This window comes from Nycticebus coucang, chromosome 7 (assembly GCF_027406575.1).
Source record: "Nycticebus coucang isolate mNycCou1 chromosome 7, mNycCou1.pri, whole genome shotgun sequence".
Taxonomy (NCBI): domain Eukaryota; kingdom Metazoa; phylum Chordata; class Mammalia; order Primates; family Lorisidae; genus Nycticebus; species Nycticebus coucang.
Window position 1 is genome coordinate 23,997,965 of NC_069786.1, and position 23,321 is coordinate 24,021,285.

Here is a 23,321-nt window from a genome sequence, read left to right on the forward strand (position 1 = left end):
GTTGCCCATAAGGTATAGTTCAAGTACATTAACATAACCTAACAACATTTTCAATGCTCACTTCTTTCCACCTCATTCTCTACTGCTTCAGGCACAATGGCTATATAGCTCCCCTTCTCTCTTACTTTAAAACTGCCCTGCATACTGGTGCCTCTGCCTAAAACAACTGAGCCCACATACCTCACCCAGAAAATTCCTATTTTATTCTTCAAGCCTGAGTTTAAAGATTTACTCTTCAAGGACTTTCCTGAATCCTCAAAGTAGGTTAGCTACTATTTGATTTAAGCTCAGAGCACCCTGTTCTTTCCTTTCTCTAACTGCCATCACACTTAACAATTATTTCTTCAATGTCTTCCTTTCCACAATATCATAATAGCGTTGAAGTAAGGGAATATATTTTTCTTATTTGCCAGTGTACTTTCAGTATTTAGCAAAGATTTTTACATAATAGTGATAGTTTCTCATTAATGAATAAATTATGACAGAAGGGAAGAAAAGAAATACTAAGGAGGATTATTTGCAAATTAGGCAGTCAATGTCAAAAACTAAGATGATAAAGGTCAGAACAGGATTGGTGAAGTGGTGACTGAAAGTGAGCTCAAGGAATGCTTCTGGGTATAGTTTGCTTTGTATCTTACACTGCTATGATCATAGTCACAAAAATTATTTCAACTGTACAATTAAGACTAACATACTTTACTACATATGTTATATCTCAGTGAAAAGAGGGAGGAAAAAGAGTAAGAAGGAGAAAGGAAAAAAGAAACCAGGATTTCCAGATGAGATAAGCTTCAAAAAGAAAAGAAATACGGGTCTGAATAAGATGAGATAGAGGCTCGGTGCCCGTAGCACAGTGGTTACAACGTCAGCCACACCAAGGCGAGCAGGTTCGAACCCAGCCCAGGCCAGCTAAACAACGACAACTGCCAACAACAACAACAACAAAAAAATAGCCAGACGCTGTGGCAGGCGCCTGTAGACCCTGTTACTTGGAAGGCTAAGGCAAGAGAATTGCTTAAATCCAAGAGTTTGAGGTTGCTGTGAGCTGTGAGGCCACAGCACTCTACTGAGGGTGACACAGTAAGACTCTGTTTCAAAAAAGAAATAATAATAATAAAATAAAATAAAGATAAGAGGGAAATATCTCTAGACATACTAAGGTGGAAGTAATTATCCCATTGAGGGCCCTAAGTTCAATGGGAATGGAAAAGTAAATATTGCTTGCTGACTTTAAAGGGCTACAAGTTTATTCTCCGATGGGGGGAGCAGAGAGTTAAAGCAACAGGGAAAGGGGCCACAGAGAAGATATTTCTATTACGAAGAGGTTGAGGGTATTAGATCTATATAATAGAGTGAAATTACAAAAGGTACAATCATTGAAGAAACTAATTTTTGAAAGAAAATGTTATTTATCTACACAAATCATAAAAACATACCTTTGTTGCGTATGTAGGTTTTTCTATTGCTTCATCACCAATGAAGAAGTCTAGGTCATCAACACCTTTCATCACCCTCCGCTGCGCTTGATCACCTACTTTTGCTGACTCCTTTATAGCAATACCTTTAAAATAAGTTATTCGGACATGTAAAAAGAATTTTTCTTCAATGGAGATGAACTTTCAACTTACACTTCCTGGGCGGCGCCTGTGGCTCAGTGAGTAGGGCACCAGCCCCATATGCAGAAAAGTGGTGGGCTCAAACCTGGCCCCCGCCAAACTGCAACAACAACTTACACTTCCACCATTATAAAGTGTTATAAATCAAAACATGGCCTAATAGGTAAATTGTCAAACTAATGCATAAAGGTCATAAGAAACTAGGAATAAAATTCATTTTACACAGTGAAATCACAACTTCCAGTCAAGAGACATGGCCTCAAAAGCAAAAAGCCAAAAAAAGGGGAGTACTACTGTGGGAATGTTTCAGTTACATATTTTTTAAACCTATGAAAGCTCTTTTTTGATTCTGAGTACAATTATAATTCAGCCAAGTAGACATCTGCTTGATGGACAATTAGAAAAACTGAAAAACACTAATAAAAGAAAAAGAAAAACTTCAAGGAGAATTTTTCAAAACAAACTCTCTTCACATCTCTATATATTTCACTGTTGTGCTGTAGTAGTTTAAATGCAATAGGAATCTGCTCAACTTTAAACACATATGCAAAAGGAAATCTCAATTCATTTAGGTAAAAACTACAACAATCCCCTTAAAACGTAGTTTCAGAACTAAACTTGTTTCAATTAAAGTTTAAGTTTCAATTAAATTTTAAGTTTCTGAATTTTTCTTCAATCAAAATAATTATCTGAACGTACTTACACTGATCTGGCTTTCAACTGTCAGTTTCATTTAATAACAGTTACAACTATCGGTAGAAAAATGACTGAAAAAATTAAAAATCCACAGCCTTCTAAATATTAGAAATTCTGTCCAGAAATTTATCTGTAGGTACATAGACTTTCAAATAGCTCATTATAAATTTCCTGAAAAATGAGGATATACAAAAATAACTTTGAAACATATCTACAGTTTTTCCAGATTGAACATTCAAATTCATCAGTTAAAAGACAGTGGGAATGTCTGCATCTGCTGATTATAAACACTTCATCTGCACATTAAAAATGGGAGGATATAAAAGTAAACTCAAAAATCAAAAACTTTCTGAGAAAAGGTGAATGAATTTCAACATGCTGTACCTAACACATAAGGCAAACAAAAACAAAACAAAACAAAAAAGACTACATATGTTGGCAGAGAGATGAAATAAAGAATGTATTCAATGGTGATGAGATTCTAAAGTTTAAAAGATCAAGACAACTGGTATAACCCTCCAACAAAGACTTAACACAGCCATTTAAGAACATAACCAAAACCAAATTTTGGCAAAGCTGGCAGAAATATTTCACTCATCTTCTGAAATAAACAATCACAATGGAAGGCCTTACAAAAGATTATAAACAAAGGGATGGAATAATCAGCACTGTAATGGGCTAAATTGTGTCCCCCAAGAAAAATGGGATGAAGTCCTAATTCCCACAACCTTAGAATGTGGCTTTGTTTAGGAACAGGATTTTCTGAATTAAAATGAGGTTATCAGGGTGGCCCCTAATCCAATGACTGGTATCCTTATATAATATGGGGAAATGTGGACAAAGAAAAACACACACAGAATGACCATGATGTAAAGACACATCCATGAGACTGGAGTGGTATCTACCAGCCTAGAAAGGATCCTGAGGTTTCAAAACATCAGATGCTGGGACAAGAAGCAAGGTTTCAGCTGCCAGCAAAAGGGTGGCCTGGCTGACACATTGCCTTTGTACTTCCACACTCCAGAATTCTAAGTGTGTTGTTCTTTTTGTTTAGTTTTTTGTTTATTTGTTTGTTTGTTTTGAGACAGGTCTCTTGTCACCTGGGTGAGAGTGCCATAGCATCATCATAGCTGGTTGGGCTCAAGCAATTCTGTGTCAGCCTCCCAAGTAGGTGGGATTACAGCAGTGGTTCTCAACCTGTGGGTTGCTACCCCTTTGTAACAATGAAAATACATCCTGGCATTAGGAAGGTGGAGAACCACTGGATTACAGGCATGTGCTATGGATGGAAGCTAGAGTAAGCTGGCAATTCCCTGAAATCTCAGGTGGGTTATGCCCTGAGTTTCACCCACTACCTCCCCACCACAACCTCCTGTGCTGCAAAGTACCCCCATGGTGAGAAAAGGGGGTGGGAATGTCCAGCAGAGTAGATAAGAAAATAGTCTGGGAAATGACTAGAGAACAACAGCTTAGAGACAAGAATATAAATAAAACTAGGAAGTAATTGATAATTGCCCACTGCAGATACTCTGAAGGCGCCTTGACCTGTAGACTCTAACTTTCCTTCATTAAATTCTCTCCAAATTATTCTTTGATTTGTACCTTAGTACTCCCCTGTCCTTCAGCCTGATATCTTTCCTCCTTGAACAAGGAACTGCCTATTAAATTACAACATGAAACTGTTACCTTTTCACTTTTTTGCCTTTGTGTATACATGCCCCCAATTTTCTAATAAATGGCCTTGGATATTGGCTCCCAGCAGCACCTATTAGCCTCACAAGAGGCTGATACAATGTCATCTCTCATGGGTCAGAACACTATGTGTAAAATTTTCAGTGCTTTCTCTCCCTTTATGTGCCAGACCCTGGGCGGTCAAGCAAAGTCCCTATGCACAGGCACCACCAGTCCGCCACCTTGAGACTCAGTTCTTGGGTTGCAACAATGTGCCACTACATCTAGCTTATTTTTCTATTTTTCCTAGAGACAGGTCTCCCTTCTGCTCAGGCTGTCTTGAACTCCTGGCCTGAAGCAATCCTCCCATCTCTGCCTCCCAAAGTGCTAGGATTATAGTAGATAGCCACCATATCTGGCCAAATTTGTTGTTCTAAGCCACCAAGTTGTGGGTACTTTGTTATAGCAGCCTGAGGAAACTCATACACAATAGTCTAATACTAAATTCATACATAACTAAAATCAAGTACCAGCCCATACAAGTACTTCTACATTAATTAGCAATAGACCAACATTTGTCACCAGAGTCTTAAAAAAAATAAAAGATAAATGTTTTGATATATAAAAGCAAATCTATCCTTCAGTATAGACAACAAATATGAGTAAAATGTTTTGTAAAAGGCACTAGTACCTTCAAAGCAAGACCACTATACTCATATATAATCTACTTCATCAGTATCACCTAAAATCCATTCTAGGTATTTAAAAAGTGTCACATTTAGGTAGGAGCCTAAGTCTTTCCATAATCAATTCCTAGAGAAGTATACCAAAAAATAAAACATGTAAAAATCACATAAATTTGTTTCTAAAAAGTAAAAAAGTAGATAAAAGCCCTAAATAATTTCCCCTTTTAGGTATAATTTTGACTTTGTATTTCTCACATCTCACACACTTAATATGGTTCTTGCTATGCAAATGCAAAACAGTTGAGCTGTTTGTGACCAATGAGTATCCAATTGAGACTAAAGCAAGCCTAACAATTCCTACCTTATTCTCAGCTTCATTGATTTTGAAACCTAAGCAGTTCTCAATATTATCTCATCTTCATTTTTCCACCTCTTATTTTCATAAATGAACAACACAGAAAAAATATTCTAACAGTCATATAAACACTACTGTGAAAAACTAGTGACACTCGCAAAACAAAACTGCTTAGGAGTTAGCACCAGCAAGCAATGGCTCAAAGGGTTAGTCATCTGATCTACAAAGGTCTTAATTTAGCAGTAGGACAAATAGATCAAAGATGTTACTATATTATATACCAAAAAAGGAGAACTGCTTGAAAGTCATAAGTACAAAAGTATGTTCATCGAGGAGCAAACTCCCAACCTATGCTAGCAAACTAGAGCTCTAACAAACAAAATGCTCAGAGTATTTTTTTAAAACTACTGAAAGACAGTTCATTGTCAACTAAAGTGAGGTTAACAAAAATAGAACAAAAACACGCTTCTAAAGACATAACATATAAGAACAGCATGGTTATAGGATATTAGAAAGTAAGTGAGGTCAGGCAGCGCCTATGGTTCAGTGAGTAGGGTGCCAGACCCATATACCAAGGGTGGCAGGTCCAAACCCGGCCCCAGCCAAACTGCAACAAAAAAATAGCCAGGCGTTGTGGCAGGCACCTGTAGTCCCAGCTACTCGGGAGGCTGAGGCAAAAGAATCGCCTAAGCCCAGGAGCTGGAGGTTGCTGTGAGTTGTGATGCCACGGCACTCTACCAAGGGCCACAAAGTGAGACTCTGTCTCTAAAAGAAAAGAAAAAAAAAAAAAAAAAGAAAGAAAGTGAGATCAAAATCTCTAAAGATGACATGCTGCCCTTATTTTGAAATAGGGGTACTCATCAGTCATACCTACAAACCAAAGAACAGTCTTTGTAGGTAGGTGATGGGGAATGCGTTACTTAATAATTAGTTACACTCACTCCGTTAACAGCAATATCCTCAAAGCAGAAATTGCTTAATTATCAGAAAACTTGTTATCTTTTCTCTTTAGGAGAGTTATTTGGTAGATTTGGTAAACAGAGAGCTGAAATGAATGGTCACAGTGCAAAAATGAGGCCACACTTAGAACTTAGCAAAGGATAAAATACTTTAGAATGTCAGAACTGATTACTTCTTTCACTTTAATTATTAGGAAAGAGATCTTTTAATCCACTCATTTGCGGCTTAGAAAAAATACTTACAGGAAGGGATAATAAACTGTGGTTCTGTATTTCCAGCATATCCTAGTTTTGTATACCTGAAAAACAAAAAGGTATTTGTTAAGATTTTACTAGTATTTTACCAATTATAAATTTGGAAATAATCTAAATGTCCATCAAACAGGAAACTAGTTTAACATGCTAGAATTTTTTTTTTTTTTTTTTTAAAGAAACAAGGTCTCTCTCTGTTGTCCAGGCTGTAGTACAGTGGTGTGCTGCTCATGGCTCACTGAAGCCTTGAACTCCTGGTCTCAAGTATCCAGCCTTCCTCAGCTTCCCAGGTAGCTAGGAGAACTGACCTGTGCCACCACACCTGCCTAAGCTTTATTTATACTTTGGAATATTATACAACTACCAAAAGATACTGAAGAAGCTCTTTATGTACTGACATAAAATAGTTTCCAAAATGTATTATTAACTGAACAAAGCAAGATATAGAACAATACATTTCAAATATGGTATATTTGTATACAAGTAATGGGGGGTAAGAACACATAAAATATATTTGATTATATAGGCACAAAACATCTCTGGATGAATATACAAGAATCAGTCATTTTAGTTGTCTCCAGAAAAGGAAACTGTGTAAGTGATGGACAGTGATGAGAGGAAAAATTTTTAATTATCTTTTCATACTGTTCAAATGGATTACTTATTCAAAAACGAACATAATTATATTCAAACCCACTCCTAAACATATGTGGTAGGCAATCAAGTTGCTATTGACATTCCTGGACTCTAATAACATATGCAGAATTTTTTTCTAATAAAAAATGAAAAAATATCTCTTTGGGGAGATGTTTTAGCCCCCAAGCTAAGTTTGAGAACTGAGTTGTTCCAAATTGATTAAATCACTAAAAATAAGGGGAAACTATAAGCTGTTCAAAATGGAATATTGCTCTATTGACTAAACTGCCTCAAAGGTTCACCACTGTCCATGTTAAAAAAATAAATAAAACTGCTTAGCAAGCCATATAAAAAAGTCCCTTTAATAACCGGTCCCTGACAACCTCTCCTAGCTGCCCTGATACCACATGAGACTCCCTAGCCATAAAAACTGTCGACAGTGACAGTCCAACTCATTTTCATGTCACTAAGACATTATTAACACTGTTCCTTCCTACCACATTAGATGCTCTCCTTCCAGCCCTGAATTCAACTATACTACTCTTACTCATCCTGAAAAAGTTAGGTATCAGCTGCCTCAGTATGAAAATTTTCATAACCTCCCAGATAGTTTACTACCTCTGTCCTTATAGGCATAAATATTACTTAATAGTAATTCCTGAGTTTTGATTCCATCATCTGTAAAAATCAGAAAAAGTAAACTCAAGATTGTTGAATATTAAATAAGATAACAAGGTAAGCAGTACCTGGCACAAAATACACACTGAATAAATGTCAACTCTAATTGCACTTTCATCTAGTCTCCCTAAATTTTTCATTCCTTCCATAATCATAAACGCCATGCAAATACCAGAACGCTTAAATGCTTACAGTTATAACACAAACTATCCCTTTTACTCGTAAACCTAAATCATTCTATAGTAGATTCACAGATTGTAGCTTGTGTCTACTTTTATCACTCTTCCACCACCAAGTAATTTTTTCTGTTCTTCCAATCCAGTCCCTTAATAATGTAAAACTTTCAAATGTGGAAAAAAACAACTCCTGTAATAGAGGGAGGTCAACATGATTGAACAGCTCACACTCCACCTTGTCTATAGACAAAAAAAAATTAGAACTAATTCTCCAATACACAAAACCACATTAACTGATGGGAATAATCTGTTCTCACTGACCTCACTGAAACTAACAATATCCCAGCTAAGAGTGTAGAATTAAAACAGTACCCAAAAAAGTATAGGTTATGGTGACAGTGACAGGAAAAAAAGCAAACAGTATATTTTCACCCCCAATGGACTAATGAACTGAGTAGTACACTGTACCAAAATAAAGACTTGCTCAATACAAGACAGTCTAAAACCATCTAAATCAAAATACTCCACCTAAAAGTCTATTACTGCCTGACCAATATTTACTAAAAAATACCTAATTAATTCTCAGTCTGACTCTTCATATTAATTCCTCTAACTTTTATTTTCATACATCAGCAGAGTTCAAGTTGCTATACCCAAAAAAACGCTAAAATGGGCACAACAAAATTTCTAACTCTATACCTCCTAGAAAGAAAAACAGAATAATATGCCTAAAAATCAATGTGTGAAGGGGAAAAAAACTCAAACTGTTTATTCCTCTACGCTCACACAACAACACAGGTGACTTCCACGATCAAATGTGCGAAAGGTTTTCCCTACCAATAAGCAAGCAATCAGTTCTGTAAGGGGGGTCCTTTAATTGAATTCTAATTAGGCATGAAAGTCTCACCCCTTTAATCTGCCTTGGTCTCTCAGGTGACCAGTCCCATCCAGAAACTACCTTGGTGCTGCCAGCTATCAGTCAACTCATTAGGATACAAAAAGATATCTATCACTTTGGAGTTTCTAAGGATTTTAGGACCTGCTAGTCAGGAAATAGGGTAGAAGATCACATATGTATTTCTCAGTATAACACTGCCTAACCCAAAAATTTTCAAATGATAACCCTACAAGAATAAGGACAAACTTGTTTCCATTTCTATAAAATTATTCATTGTAAAATAATTCCTAAACTCCTTTCCAGATAAAAACTTATGTAATTCTCTAATTCCTTCTGCAGAATACTAAGGTTCTGCATAATCAGCTCCGATTTAACTTTGTAAGTGTCTGCTATCACTTGCTTACATGCACCCAGTTCCAAGCACACCACACCTGCTACCCATTTTCCTCCAATATGCCTTGGCTGGTCCTCCCTGCAGTCTTTCCTGATCATTTTAGCTTGTAGTCAGTCTTTCTTTGAATAAACTCTTCATTTCAACTACTTGTTAAACATGTATACAAGCCTAATTGTTATTTTAATGTGTGTAAATACCATCTCCTAAATATGATAGTAAGATATATGAAGTAGAGAACATATTACAAGAGAAACTCTCTTTAGGAAACCTCCACTTAACCAGCTTTCCAGATTGATCAAGATTCCATTCCTGGACAAAATCAAATTCCCTAGGTTGAACCAATTCATCAATGAATTACTTTCAAATTAACATTAAAAGTTCAGAGAATAAGTATATAGGAAATACACTGCAAGAATTCTAAAAAAATAAAAGATCTAATAAACTTAATACAAAACAGTTAATATGTAATCAAAACAAATAGGATCTTCACCAAAACAAAAATAAGTATGTATAGCATCCAAATTATGGATACACTGTAACTTATTTAATCATTACTAAGGTATTTTAAATGCTATAGCAAAATAAATTTCTGAATTTGGGGGAGCACCAACTAAATATACCGTATAAACTACTGTCCAACTGCCTTAGATTTAAAATTTAAATAAATATCCTAGAATAAAATCATTTAAGTCTGTATATTTAGGTTATACAGACCATTAAATTACAATTTTGATAATTATCATAGAGAATATTTTTACCAATTCTTAAGAAATTTGAGGAGAAATGTCCTAATTTACTTAACTTTACAAGTTGCTTAGACTAAAAACTAATTTGGCTCCTGGCTCAAAGAAAAATGTCTGTGACACAAATCTAAACAACAGAAAAAGTCATATCCTAAAATCTAAAAAGTATTTTGATGGCTCAACTTCAAAAAGTCTGATCTTCTCCAACAGAAAGCAAAGTACTAAAAATAAGAATATCATTCATTAAAACCACTGCTTTATACTATCAACAAACTTTAAAATTCAAAAGATATTAGTTACAAGTGTGGTTAGAGTTTAGGATCCTGTAGATGAGCCTGGAAAAGCCACATCCCTTGAAAGCCTTGAAGAGGTGTTATGAGTTTGAGAAACACAAGACTAGAAATCATGCCATTGTTTTTATTTTTTTTACTGTGGGACGTCTTAGAGCATTTGAATGTATCTGTGTCTTGTGACACTATAATGTGCAGCATGCCACAAACTTATTTGATTAAAGAAACTTTTTGTGTATTTACTTAAAAATAAATAAATAAATAAAATTCAAGAGTTTTGAAGTTACTGCAAAAAAAAAATCACAAGAGCCAAAGTTCAGAGAACAAGTACGTACGAAATACACTGCAAGAATTTAAAAATCAGAATAGAAATCTCAAAACTAAAAACGTACATGTTAATGCTCAAATAAAAATGTTTTAATGTTCATAGAGGAGAAGAGGTAAGAAACATTCAAGTGGGAAAATAATAAGAAGAAAAAAGATCTTTAGATCTTTAGGAAGATCTAAAGAACTGCTGAGCCAAGTCCATAAATGATAAGCTGGGACGGTACACCCTCAACCTTTCTCACTTCAATGCACACAAAATACGCTAATATTAGAAAAGCACATTCAAATAAACTGGAGGGGATCAGAGGTGTGCTTTACAAACTTCATTTAAATTTCCTTTATATTACAGAACTGTTAGGAAAAAAAAACATAAATTATTAAGAAAGACATTAACTACTACATTTGTTTACAATTTCCAAAAAAGGTTCAGCACCTGTAGCTCAGCAGCTAGGGTGCCAGCCGCATACACCAGAGCTGGCAGGTTCAAACCCAGTCCGGGCCTGCCAAACAACAATGACAACTACAACCAAACAATAGCTGGACGTTGTGGCGTGAGCCTGTAGTCCAAGCTACTTGGGAGGCTGAGGCAAAAGAATCGCTTAAACCCCGGAGTTTGAAGTGTCTGTGAGCTGTGACAACACAGCACTCTACCGAGGGCGACATAATGAAACTCTGTCTCAAAAAATAAATTAACTAATAAAATAAAATTTCCAAAAAAGAACTGTTCAAGGGTAAACTAGCTTCCATAACCTCACAATTCTATCAAACTTTATACTTGGAATAACTACATATTATCCTTGATTACAGCATTTTAATAAACTCTTCAAATTCTTTTTTTTTTTTTTTTTTTTGAGACACAGTCTCACTATGTTGCCCTCCATTGAGTGCAGTGGTGTCACAGCTCATAGCATCCTCAAACTCTTGGGCTTAAGTGATTCCCTTGCCTCAGCCTCCCAAGTAACTGGGACTACAGGGGTCCACCACAACACCCGGCTATTTTTTTTTTTTTTTTTTTTAGTAGTTGCCATTGTTGTTTGGCAGGCCGGGCCGAGTTTGAACCCTCCAGCCCTGGTGCATGTGACCAGCGCCCTAGCCACTGAGCTGCAGGTGCCGAACCAGAAACTCTTCACCACAAAGAAACTTTGTACAAGTAGACAGCAGAAGAATTTCTCTTGCTTTTTCTCTAAAAGAAACCTCTTTCTCACAATTGACATTTGATATATTAATTCATTAAGTTGTAATTTAAGGATGTAATCACTGTATTTAAACTAAAGCTCTGCTTTTCACTAACACATGCAAGGTTCAAATAACAATCTAGACTCAAATCAAACTATTTTCATATTAGTATTTCTCTAAGGATGCACATATATTGCTCTCTAAAGAATAACAATGTTCCTCAGAACACTGATCAAATATTACTGCGAACCATTTTTAACTTTACTTTTCCAAAATGAATTTTTTGCTTTGAATTCATAAATCCTATCCATATAATTTATTTCCATGGCCCTTGCAATTTTTTGTTAAATCCTTCTGGGTATTCAAAAAAGTCATTTAGAAAAGCAACTTAAAAAGACAATACCTACTAAAACACAAATATTCCAAGAGGCACTCATTCTCTCTCTTCCAGGGCCACCCATCCCAAAATCTAAATTGCTTTTAGCAAAAAATTCATTTGGACAGCTAGTACTCACTTTGATCTCATTTCCTCCTATTAAACTTCAAAAATGGAATTAAATAGTTTAGATGTCTCTTAAATTTGCCGCCTAGATTTAGAGAAAAATTCAGGCGTGGGACAAACTTTCATATTTGAAAAGCGATTTACCCAAATCTATCTACAGATTCATGCAATTCCAATTAAAATCACAGTTCTTTTGCAGAAACAGAAAATTCATCTGTTGGCGCTGTCTATGGCTCAAAGGAATAAGGTGCTGGCCCCATAGGCCGGAGGTGGCAGGTTCAAACCCAGCCCCAGCCAAAAACTGCAAAAAAAAAATTCATCTTAAAATTCATACAAAATCTTCAAATAAAAGCCAAAATAATCTTGCAAAACAAGAAGAAAGTTGGGAGATCTCACATTTCCTGATTTCAAAACTTACTACAAAGTTACAGCAACCAAAACAGTGTGGTACCAGCATAAAGACAGACATACAGACTAATAAGAAAGCAGAGAGCCCGAAATAAACCTTCACATATATAATCCATGACTTTTGACAAGAGTCCCATAACTGCTCAAATGGGGAAAGGACAGTCTTTTCAACAAATGATGCTGAAAAACTACATATCCACATGCAAAAGTTCAACTTTTATCTTATACCAAAATAGATCAAAGACCTAAGTGTAAGAGGTAAAACTATAAAATTCTTACAATAAAACATAAGAATAAAAAGAAAGCTTCATGATATTGAATTTGACTATGATTTCTCAGAGATAACACCAAAAAAGCTTAAGTAACAGGGTGGCGCCTATGGCTCAAAGGCGTAGGGTGTCAGCCCCATATGCCGGAGGTGGTGGGTTCAAACCGAGCCCCAGCCAAAAAATTGCAAAAAAAAAAAAAAACCATAAGTAACCAAAAAAAAAAGAGAGATCACTGGATTTCCTCAAAATTCAAAGCTATTGTGCATCAAAGGCCACTACCAGGCCACTATCAACATAGTGAAAAAGCAACCCATGAAATGAGAGAAAATACTTGCAAATCATTTATCTGTTAAAGGATTAATTAATATCCAGAATAAACAATTATACTTAACAACAAAAAAGCCCAACTAAAAACTGGGCAAAGGACTTGAACAGACATTACTCCATATAATAACCACATGAAAAGATGTTCAACACCACAAATAATTAAGAAATGCAAATCAAAATTAGAATGAGATACCACTCCACACCCATTAAAATGGCTATCATAAAACAGAAAATAGCAAATGTTGGTGAGGATATAAAGAAATCGGACCCATTGAATACTGCTGCTGAGAATGTAAAATGGTACAACCACAGGGGAAAACAGTATGGTGGTTCCTCAAAAACTTAAACATAGAATTATTACATAATCTAGGAATTCCACTTCTAGGTATAAACCCAAAAGAACTGAAAGCAGGGACTTGATCAAGTATTTGTACACACATGTTCTCAGTTGCATAATTCACAATATCCAAAAGGTGGAAGTAATCCAAGGGTTCATGGATAGGATAAAGTAAAACATACATCCAATGGACCACTATTTAACCCTAAAAAGAAAAGAAATTATGACACATGCTACAAGGATGAAACTTGAAGACACTATGCTAAGTAAAGTAAGCCAGTCACAAAAGAACAATTGATGATCCCATTTATATAAGGTACCTAGAAAAGTCAAATTCATAGAGACAGAAAGCAGAATGGTGGTTGCCAGGGACTTGGAGTGGGGTAAAAAAAAAAATTGGGAGTCATTGCTTAATGGGCACAGAGTTTCAATTTTGGAAGATCTGAAGATGGGCTCGGCACCTGTAGCTCAGCAGCTAGAGCACTAGCCACATACACCGGAGCTGGTGGGTTCGAATCCACTCTGCCAACAACGATAACTACAACCAAAAACTAGCCAGGTGTTGTGGGGGGTACCTATAGTCCCAGCTACTTGGGAGGCTGAGGCAAGAGAATCGCTTAAGCCCAAGAGTTTGAGGTTTCTGTGAGCTGTGACTCCATGGCTCTATATGAGGTGAGGGTGACAAAGTGAGACTGTGTCTCAAAAAAAAAAAAAAAAAAAAGTTCTGAAGATGGATGGTGGCAATGATAGTAATGACAATGTGAATGTACTTAATGCCAACAAACAGCACAGTTAAAAATGGTAAACTTGTTATATTTTTACAATTTTTAAAAAGCTATTTAAACTTGGTAATTGCCCCCCAAAAAATAAAATTGGTACATAATGCACATGTTAAAGTAGGATAAATCTAAAAGTCTCAAACCTAAGTTTTACAACAAAATGTGGAATAATTTATAACCCTGGAGTGGGGAAAGACTTTCTAACTTTAACTTAAAATACAAATACTAAAAAAAAAAAAATTGATATTTCAACTATATGAAATGTAAAACTTCTTTACATTAGCCAAAAGAATAACTAAAAAAAAAAATTATCTACAAAGAAAGAGGTGATTTCCTTAATGTGTAAGGGATATTAAAAGTTAATGACAGGGCAGCGCCTATGGCTCAGTGAGTAGGGCACCAGCCCCATATACTGACGATGGCAAGTTCGGACCTGCCCCTGGTCAAACTGCAACAAAAAAAATAGCCAGGCATGGTGGCAGGGGCCTATAGTCCCAGCTACTTGGGAGTCTGAGGCAAGAGAATCGCCTAAGCCCAAGAGCTACAGGTTGCTGTGAGCTGTGATGTCACAGCATTCTACCGAGGGTGACAAAATGAGACTCTGTCTCTAAAAATAAATAAATAATGAAAGTTAATGACAATAAGGGAAAGGAGGAGGAAGGGCAAAAATAAGAAAGAAGGAAAGGCAAAGACACTAACCATTATGCAGAAATAGAAATAGCTATTAAATAGGGTGGCACCTGTGGCTCAAAGGAATAGGGCACCAGCCCCATATACTGGAGGTGGTGGGTTCAAACCCAGCCCCAGCCAAAAAAAAAAAAAAAGAAATAGCTATTAAATAAAAACATGCTCAACTCCATGGGATTAAAAATACAAAAATTTTAAGTATACTGAGGTGCTCTTATACATTGCTAGTCGAAACACAAAATGATATAGCCACTTAAGAAAACAGTTAAATATTCATTTACCATTTGAACCAGCAATTCTACCTCTAGTTATATACTCAAGAAAAATAAAAACATTTCACACATATGTGCACAAATACATTCACAACAGCATAATTCACACTGGCCCAAAACAAGAAACAACACAAATGTTTATTAATAAGAGAGTGGATAAACAAGGGCAATGAACTCAAAAAAAAAAAAAAAAACAAAATTACATATGAAGAACCAGAGGAATGTCCCAGAAGACATTGAACAGAAGGCAACCCCAAAATGATGTAACTGATGGAATTATCACATAAAGACTTAGAATCAACTATGATGATTATAATGGATAAGGAAAAGACACTTTTATTTGGACAATATTAAAAATGTGATATAATGAAGTCCCAAAAGGAGTAGAGATAGTGTGTAATAAACATCATTTTTGAAGTTTAGCTGAAAACTTTCTCAACATGGTGAAAGACATGGTGAAATTTATAGATTTAAGAGGCTCAAGAAAATCCCTGCAGAATAAATACAAAAAAAGCCTAGGCACAAAATCCAACTACTGATAATCAAAGATAAAAAAATCTTGTACTCGTACATGGAATCAAATACAGTAGAACAGGCTGAGCACCCAAAGGACTGTAACAAACTGGTCAACATACGAAGGCAGTCAACATAAGGAACTAGGCCTACTGTACTGGTAACATAGTACATGGAGTGCACGTTCAGTCTCTGCAAATCAGGTCAACTTAAGGAGGTGGTCAATGAAGAGAGGTGGTCAACTATGGAGGTTCTACTGTATATAGAAAATCTCTGATTTTGACAACAATAAAAAATAATCTACAACACTGGGCAGTAATAAGGCACTTAGGAAAGGACTTGCTTGGAGAAGGGAATGTAGAAGAAAGAAGTCAAAAGCAGTTTTGAAGCTATCAGAGCCTTGCTGACTAGAAGAAATTGCCCCTGGGGAGGGAGGAAGTGGATTTGGAGACAGCCATCAATAACACCCTCTTTGAGTGTTCAAATCAAATGAAGAGTTGCATGTCTTCACTTTTTAGAAAAAAAAGGAGACAGGGTCTTGCTATATCACTCAGTGTGAATGCGGTGGCTATTCACAGACCCAATCAATCTCGATGCTGCAATCTCGAACTCCTCCCTAGCCTACTGCTTCAGCCTCCCTCATAGCTGGAGTTACAGGCAAACATCCCAGCACTGGACACATCTCTCACTTAAAATCAAAAGCTAAAAATGATTAAGCTTAGTGAAGAAGGCAATGCTGAAAGCCAAGACAGTCTAAAAGCTAGGCCTCTTGTGCCAAACAGCCAAGTTGTGAATGGAAAAGTTCTTGAAGGAAATTAAAAGTGCTACTCCCCTGAACAAACCAGCAAGAGGAAAGTAGAGATAAAACCAACCACAGCATTCCCTTAACCTAATTAGCAAGGTGCTAACTTTATTTAATTCTATGAAGGCTGAAAGAGGTGAGGAAGGTACAGAAAAAAAGTTGGAAGCTAGTAAAGATAGGTTCATAGGGTTTAAAGAAAAAAGCCATCTCTGTAACATCAAAGTGTAAGGTGAAATAAACAAGTCCTGATGTAGAAGCTGAAGCAAGTTATCCAAAAGATCTAGCTAAGTTAACTGATATTGGTGACTACAATCAACAAGAGATTTTAAATACAGATGAAACAGACTAAAACGAGAAAAAAGATGCCATCCTTAGACTTTCATAGTTAAAGAGAAATCAACGTCTGGCTTCAAAAGGGGCTTGCTAGGGGCTAATACAGCTTATGACTTCAACTGGAAGCCAATGTTCATGTACAATTCCAAAAATCCTAGAGTCCTTAAGAATGATGCTAAATCTACTTTGTCTCTGCGCTCTAATGGAACAACAAAGCCTGGATGACTGACTGCACATCTGTTTTCAACATGGCTTACTGAGTATTTTAAACCCACTGTTTTGACAGAAAAAGATTCCTGACGAAATACTGACAATGACAGGTCATTGACAATGCACCTGGTCACTCAAGAGCTCTGATGGAGATGTACAAGATTACTGTACATCTTTCATGCCTGCTAACACAATATGCACTTGATAGATCAAGGAGTCCTTTCAATTTTCAAGTCTTATAATTTAATAAATATATTTTGTAAGGTTATCGCTACCATAGACAGTGATTCCTCTGAGAGATTTGAGCATACTGAAAACCTTCTGAAAAGGATTCTCCATTCTATGTGGATCATTAGGAAACTTTTTAGATACACAAAAATAAGAAAACATAAAACCTGTGTGGTTGGAAACAAATGAAGCCCTCCCACCAACACCAATAAGCTCCTCACGTTGAAACTTGCACAAGTGAATCAGAAAGGACCCTGTACACTGTGTTTTTTGGAAGTGAAATAATGTACCATAGCATAACCTATCTCAAAACTTTCACAGTGGCCCATGTATATAACATTATAGAACATTGATGACTCATGGGAGCAGTCAAAATATTAACATAAAAAGGAGTTGGAAGATGCTGATTCCAACTGGCAGGGAATACTTTGAGAGGTTAAAGACTTTAGTGAAGGAAGTAATTGCAGATATGGCAGAAATGCAAGAGAACTAGAATTATAAGTGGAACCTAAAGAACTGAATTACCACAATCTAGTGATAAAACTTCAATGGATGAGGTGTTGTTTATCATGGATGAACAAAAAAAAAAAAAAAAAGTGGTTAAAAGATGGTGTGAATACTGTGAAATAACAGCAAAGAATTTAGACTATTACATAAATGTAATTAATAAAGCAGCAGCAGGTTTTGAGAGGACTGACTCCAATACTGAAAGAAGTTCTACTGTGAGGTTAAATGCTGTCAAAGAGCATTGCATGCTCCAGAGAAATCTTTTGCAAAAGGAACACACCAATTAGGTAGCAAAATTCATTTTGTTGTCTTATTTTCAAAAACTACCGAAGCCACCCCAACCTTCAGCAACTGCCACACTGATCTGTCAACGGTCATCAAAACTGAGGCAAGAACCTCTACCAGCAAAAAGATTATGACTCGTTGAAGACTCAGATAGATGATCATTAGCATGTTTTAGCAATAAAGCATTTTTAATTAAGGTACGTACATTGTTTTTGTAGACAATGCTACCCCCAAATTAACTATCATATAGTGTAAAACATAACTTTTACAGACATTAAGAAACAAAAAAAAATTCATGTGGCTCCCTTTATTGGGATATTTGCTTTATTGCAATAATCTGGAACAGAACTGAACCTGCAGTATCTCCTGTAGTTGAGAAAGAATACTTTCACTTAATAAAATGGTTCACATTTCTTTCCACTTTGAAAAATATCTCACATCAAAAAAGCTATTAAAAGATACCAAAAAGTTACCAATATTGAACCACTATGCTGGGAATAGAACCTAAAAAAAAAGTTTCAAGAAGAATCTGGAATAAAAAGCTACAATAAAAATCATACTAGAGAAAAACTAACATGTTACTACTTTGAACACCCTGTGTGACCCTCCAGCCTACATAAAGGACAAATGGCACTCTAATTTTTTTTTTTTTTTTTTTGTAGAGACAGAGTCTCACTTTATGGCCCTCTGTAGAGTGCTGTGGCCTCACACAGCTCACAGCAACCTTCAACTCCTGGGCTTACGCGATTCTCTTGCCTCAGCCTCCCGAGCAGCTGGGACCACAGGCGCCCGCCACAACGCCCGGCTATTTTTTGGTTGCAGTTTGGCCGGGGCTGGATTTGAACCCGCCACCCTCGGCATATGGGGCCGGCGCCCTACCGACTGAGCCACAGGCGCCGCCATGGCACTCTAATTTTAACTTTCAATTTTCAACAATTTGAAACTATATAACAAAATGAATATGACACTAGAACTTCAGGACAGAAGAGATCTTACTGATGTAGCATAACTTATTTTCCAAAATTTCTTAATACTGACATAAAACAATTCTACACTAATATGAATGAATTAGTAAGAGCAGTTCTTCTACCCTTACCATATCATAAAAGTAATGTCATATGTAATTTTTATTATATGTATAAGATATAATTACCAAATGTTAAAAGAAAATCAAAATCTACAAATTAATCTCAATGCCTACTCACATAAAAGCCCAAATATCAGGTTAGCCATAGCTTCATTTATACTACACCAAAGCTCAAAAAGGTAATCTGATCTTAGGAAATTTTAGAACAACAAAGCAGTTGCTAATTCACAGAGAAATTTGCCAGGTAGAATAAGACAGAATCAACTTTTGAAACAATCATTAAAAAAACTTTTCTTACTACATGCAAATCAATGCTTAAACTGATACAACAGATTGATAGACTATGGAGTGAAGAACATGGACTCCTCTGGTGTCAAACAACATTTTCTTGGTCCTTTCAAGCCTAAATTTTAAAATCTTAATTTCTTTTCACTAGTAGAGAGAAAAGAACATGGACCTTGGAATCAGAAGGACGTGAATGAAGTGATTGTTCCACCATTTACTAGCTTGTGATCCTGTGATTGTAGATTTTATTCCTAATGTATAAGAAATAAAACTAAATTCCAAAGACCTTTGTAAGAACTAAAATAACAGTGGATGACAATCACTAAGTGTTCTGTAAACAATTCCACCCCTAGAAGATTTTCCTTTATCTGTAGGCTTTCTTTAATATCTCTATTCCGAATCCAGCTACTTACCGTTATTTGCTCTTTGACAAGCCAATTAAAAACATTCAGTGGGGAAAAGATTCCCTATTTAACAAATGGTGCTGGGTGAACTGGCTGGCGACCTGTAGAAGATTGAAACTGGACCCACACCTTTCACCATTAACTAAGATAGACTCTCACTGGATAAAAGATTTAAACTTAAGACATGAAACTATAAAAATACTTGAAGAAAGTGCAGGGAAAACTCTTGAAGGAATCAGCCTGGGTGAATATTTTATGAGGAGAACTCCCCGGGCAATTGAAGCAGTATCAAAAATACACTACTGGGACCTGATCAAACTAAAAAGCTTCTGCACAGCCAAGGACATAGTAAGTAAAGCAAGCAGACAACCCTCAGAATGGGAGAAAATATTTGCAGGTTATATCTCCAATAAAGGTCTAATAACCAGAATCCACAGAGAACTCAAACGTGTTAGCAAGAAAAGAACACGTGACTCCATCTCAGGGTGGGCAAGGGACTTGCAGAGAAACTTCTCCAAAGAAGACAGACGCACAATCTACAAACACATGAAAAAAAGCTCATCATCCTTAATCATCAGAGAAATGCAAACCAAAACTACTTTGAGATATCACCTAACCCCAGTAAGAGTAGCCCACATAACAAAATTCCAAAACCAGAGATGTTGGTGTGGATGTGGAGAAAAGGGCACACTTCTACACTGCTGGTGGGAACGCACACTAATATGTTCCTTCTGGAAAGATGTTTGGCGAATACTTAGAGACCTAAAAATAGACCTGCCATTCGATCCTATAATTCCTTTACTAGGTTTATACCCAGAAGATCAAAAATCACAATATAACAAAGACATCTGTACCAGAATGTTTATTGCAGCCCAATTCATAATTGCTAAGTCATGGAAGAAGCCCAAGTGCCCACTGACCCACGAATGGACTAGCAAATTGTGGTACATGTATACCATGGAATATTATGGAGCCTTAAAGATAGATGGAGACTTTATCTCTTTCATGTTTACATGGATGGAGCTGGAACATATTCTTCTTAGCAAAGTATCTCAGGAATGGAAGAAAAAGTATCCAATGTACTCAGCCCTACTATGAAGCTAAATTATAGCTTTCACATGAAGGCTATAACCCAACTATAGCACAAGACTATGAGGAAAGGGCTAAGGAAGGGGAAGGAGGGGGGAGGTTAGGGCGGAGGGAGGGTAATGGGTAGGGCCACACCTATGGTGCATCTTAGAATGGGTACAGGCGAAACTTACTAAATGCAATATACAAATGCCTACATACAGTAACTAAGAAAATGTCATAAAGGCTACGTTGAACAGTTTGATGAGAATATTTCAGATTGTATATGAAACTAGCACATTGTACCCCTTGATTGCACTAATGTACACAGCTATGATTTAACAACAACAAAAAAGATTCTTAACAATGTTTTCCCAAACCCTTTGCTACTACATCAGTCCAACTACCACCACCAAAGACACAGATTATAGCAGTTAATACTTGCCCCATGGAAGAAGCCAGTCACGAAAGACCAGGAATTATATGGTTCCATTTTCATGAAATGGCCAAAACTGACAAATCCATAAAGATATAAAGTAAATAAGAGTTTGACAATGATTGAGGATAAAGGGAATGGAGAATGACTGCTACTGGTTGTGGAGTTTCTTTCTAGAGTGATAAAAATATTCTGAAATTGACTGGATTCTTTTTTTTGGAGACAGAGTCTCACGTTCTTGCCCCTGGTATAATGCCATGGCGTCACAGCTCACAGCAATCTCAAACTCTTGGGCTCAAGCGATCTTCTTGCCTCAGCCTCCTTAGTAGCTGGGATTACAGGCACCCACCACAAAACCTGGCTGTTTTTTAGGGACAGGGTCTTGCTCTTGCTCAGGCTGGTCTCGAACTCATGAGCTCAAGCGATCCACCCTTCTCGGCCTCCCAGAGTGCTAGGATTACAGGCATGAGCCCAACCCTACAACTGACTGGATTCTTATCAATGTTGTCAACTGTAAAACATAAAATAAAAGTGATAGGAGATGGTTACATAATCTTGTGAATATCCGAAAAACCATTCAATAATAAACATTAAAAGAGTAAATTTTATGGTATGTGAGTTACACCTCAATAAAGCTATTTAATACTGTACATAAGAAACAAAACTAAATTTAACTTTTAGTACTCGTATGCTTCATGATCAACACAACATACTACTGCCCATCAAATCAATTCCAAATCATTCTGTCCCACTGAAGATCCTTCTGCAATAAGGCAAGACAGAAACACATATACTACTACTTGCCATCCCACAGCTCTCAGCAGAAATATCTCAATTCCAGGGAATACAATTTCCTAACTGACCCCTTCCCCAAATATAATGAAATTCTTTCCTTCCTGAATTCCCTTCATCAATAAAATATTTACTGGACACTATAAAATATTTACTGGACATTATTAAATACTATGCACAAGACTATCACTTGGGGAAAAAATGAACAAAAAAGACACAATCCTGAAGTTTTCAGTTTAGCTCACTTATCTTACATTGCTGAAGTCTTCCTTCCCTTTTATCTATCACATTCTATTATGCTTTTTTTTAATTTACTTTTTTTTTTCAGGTTATTTAAGGGTAAAAAGAATTTGGTTACAAAGTTTGCATCTGTTAGGTACAGTCCCTGTTGTAGTTGTGTTCCATCTATTAATGCTTTTCCAAGGATCTGATCAAATTCAGCTCCTTTATAAACCATCCTCCACACAGTAGTCTTATTAATCTCCCCAAACAATTAAATACTAATAAGCTATCCTCACGTATCACATACATTAGTTTTGTTTCCAGTACTAATCAGCAATTATCAGTTGTATTATGTTAGATACAATATATATCCTCACAATATTCAGATAACCCATTAAGAATCCTGTATCATTTAATTTTAATGTGTTATTACAGGATAATATGTTACTAAGACTTCCTTATATATTTCACATTTACACTAAAATTTAAGTAGTTGTAGAGAGCAAGATTTTTTTTTTAAGTAGGTATAAGATGAACATTCTTAAAAACTGAGTTAACATCTTAATCATTGTCATTGAATATATCTGAAATAGGAGGCAATACAGCAAGGGGGACTCTGGAATAAGACTAAATAAATCTGGACTTATTTAACTATTCCTCATTTTCCTCATCATCAAAATGGGGTTACATAATAGTATTTATTTCGTAGGGTTTCTATAAAGGTAATTATTAACAATCCCAGAAACAAAACTTGTAAAGGGTCTTAAAATGGCTTATTTATACACATCTAATAAGTCTTCCATAAAAGAAAACCAAAGATTTGAATCTCTGAAACAATAAAAAAAGAGTATTTCTTTAAAAAGAGTACTCATTTTATGAAGGTAATTGGTCCTGGCATCTACAGAGTGCAGCTCCTTTTTAAAACTGTTTCTAAACTTGGTCTAAGATAAACGTTATGTTAGGGAACATAAAATCTGTTTTTCATTTGTGCCATACAGTATGCCTCTGCATTACA

The 23,321-nt window shown here is 36.1% G+C and overlaps 1 protein-coding gene across 1 annotated transcript in view; it reads right to left on the minus strand.

Annotated features, from left to right (window-relative positions):
• The window catches only part of ACTR3 (actin related protein 3), a 69,311-nt gene that overhangs the window by 38,151 nt on the left and 7,839 nt on the right, over positions 1-23,321 (minus strand). The window contains exons 2-3 of the mRNA XM_053596428.1: positions 6,227-6,282; positions 1,437-1,561 (exon numbers count right to left, since the gene is read on the minus strand). Coding sequence (XP_053452403.1) covers positions 1,437-1,561; positions 6,227-6,282 — 181 coding nt within the window. The remainder of the gene's footprint in view (positions 1-1,436; positions 1,562-6,226; positions 6,283-23,321) is intronic.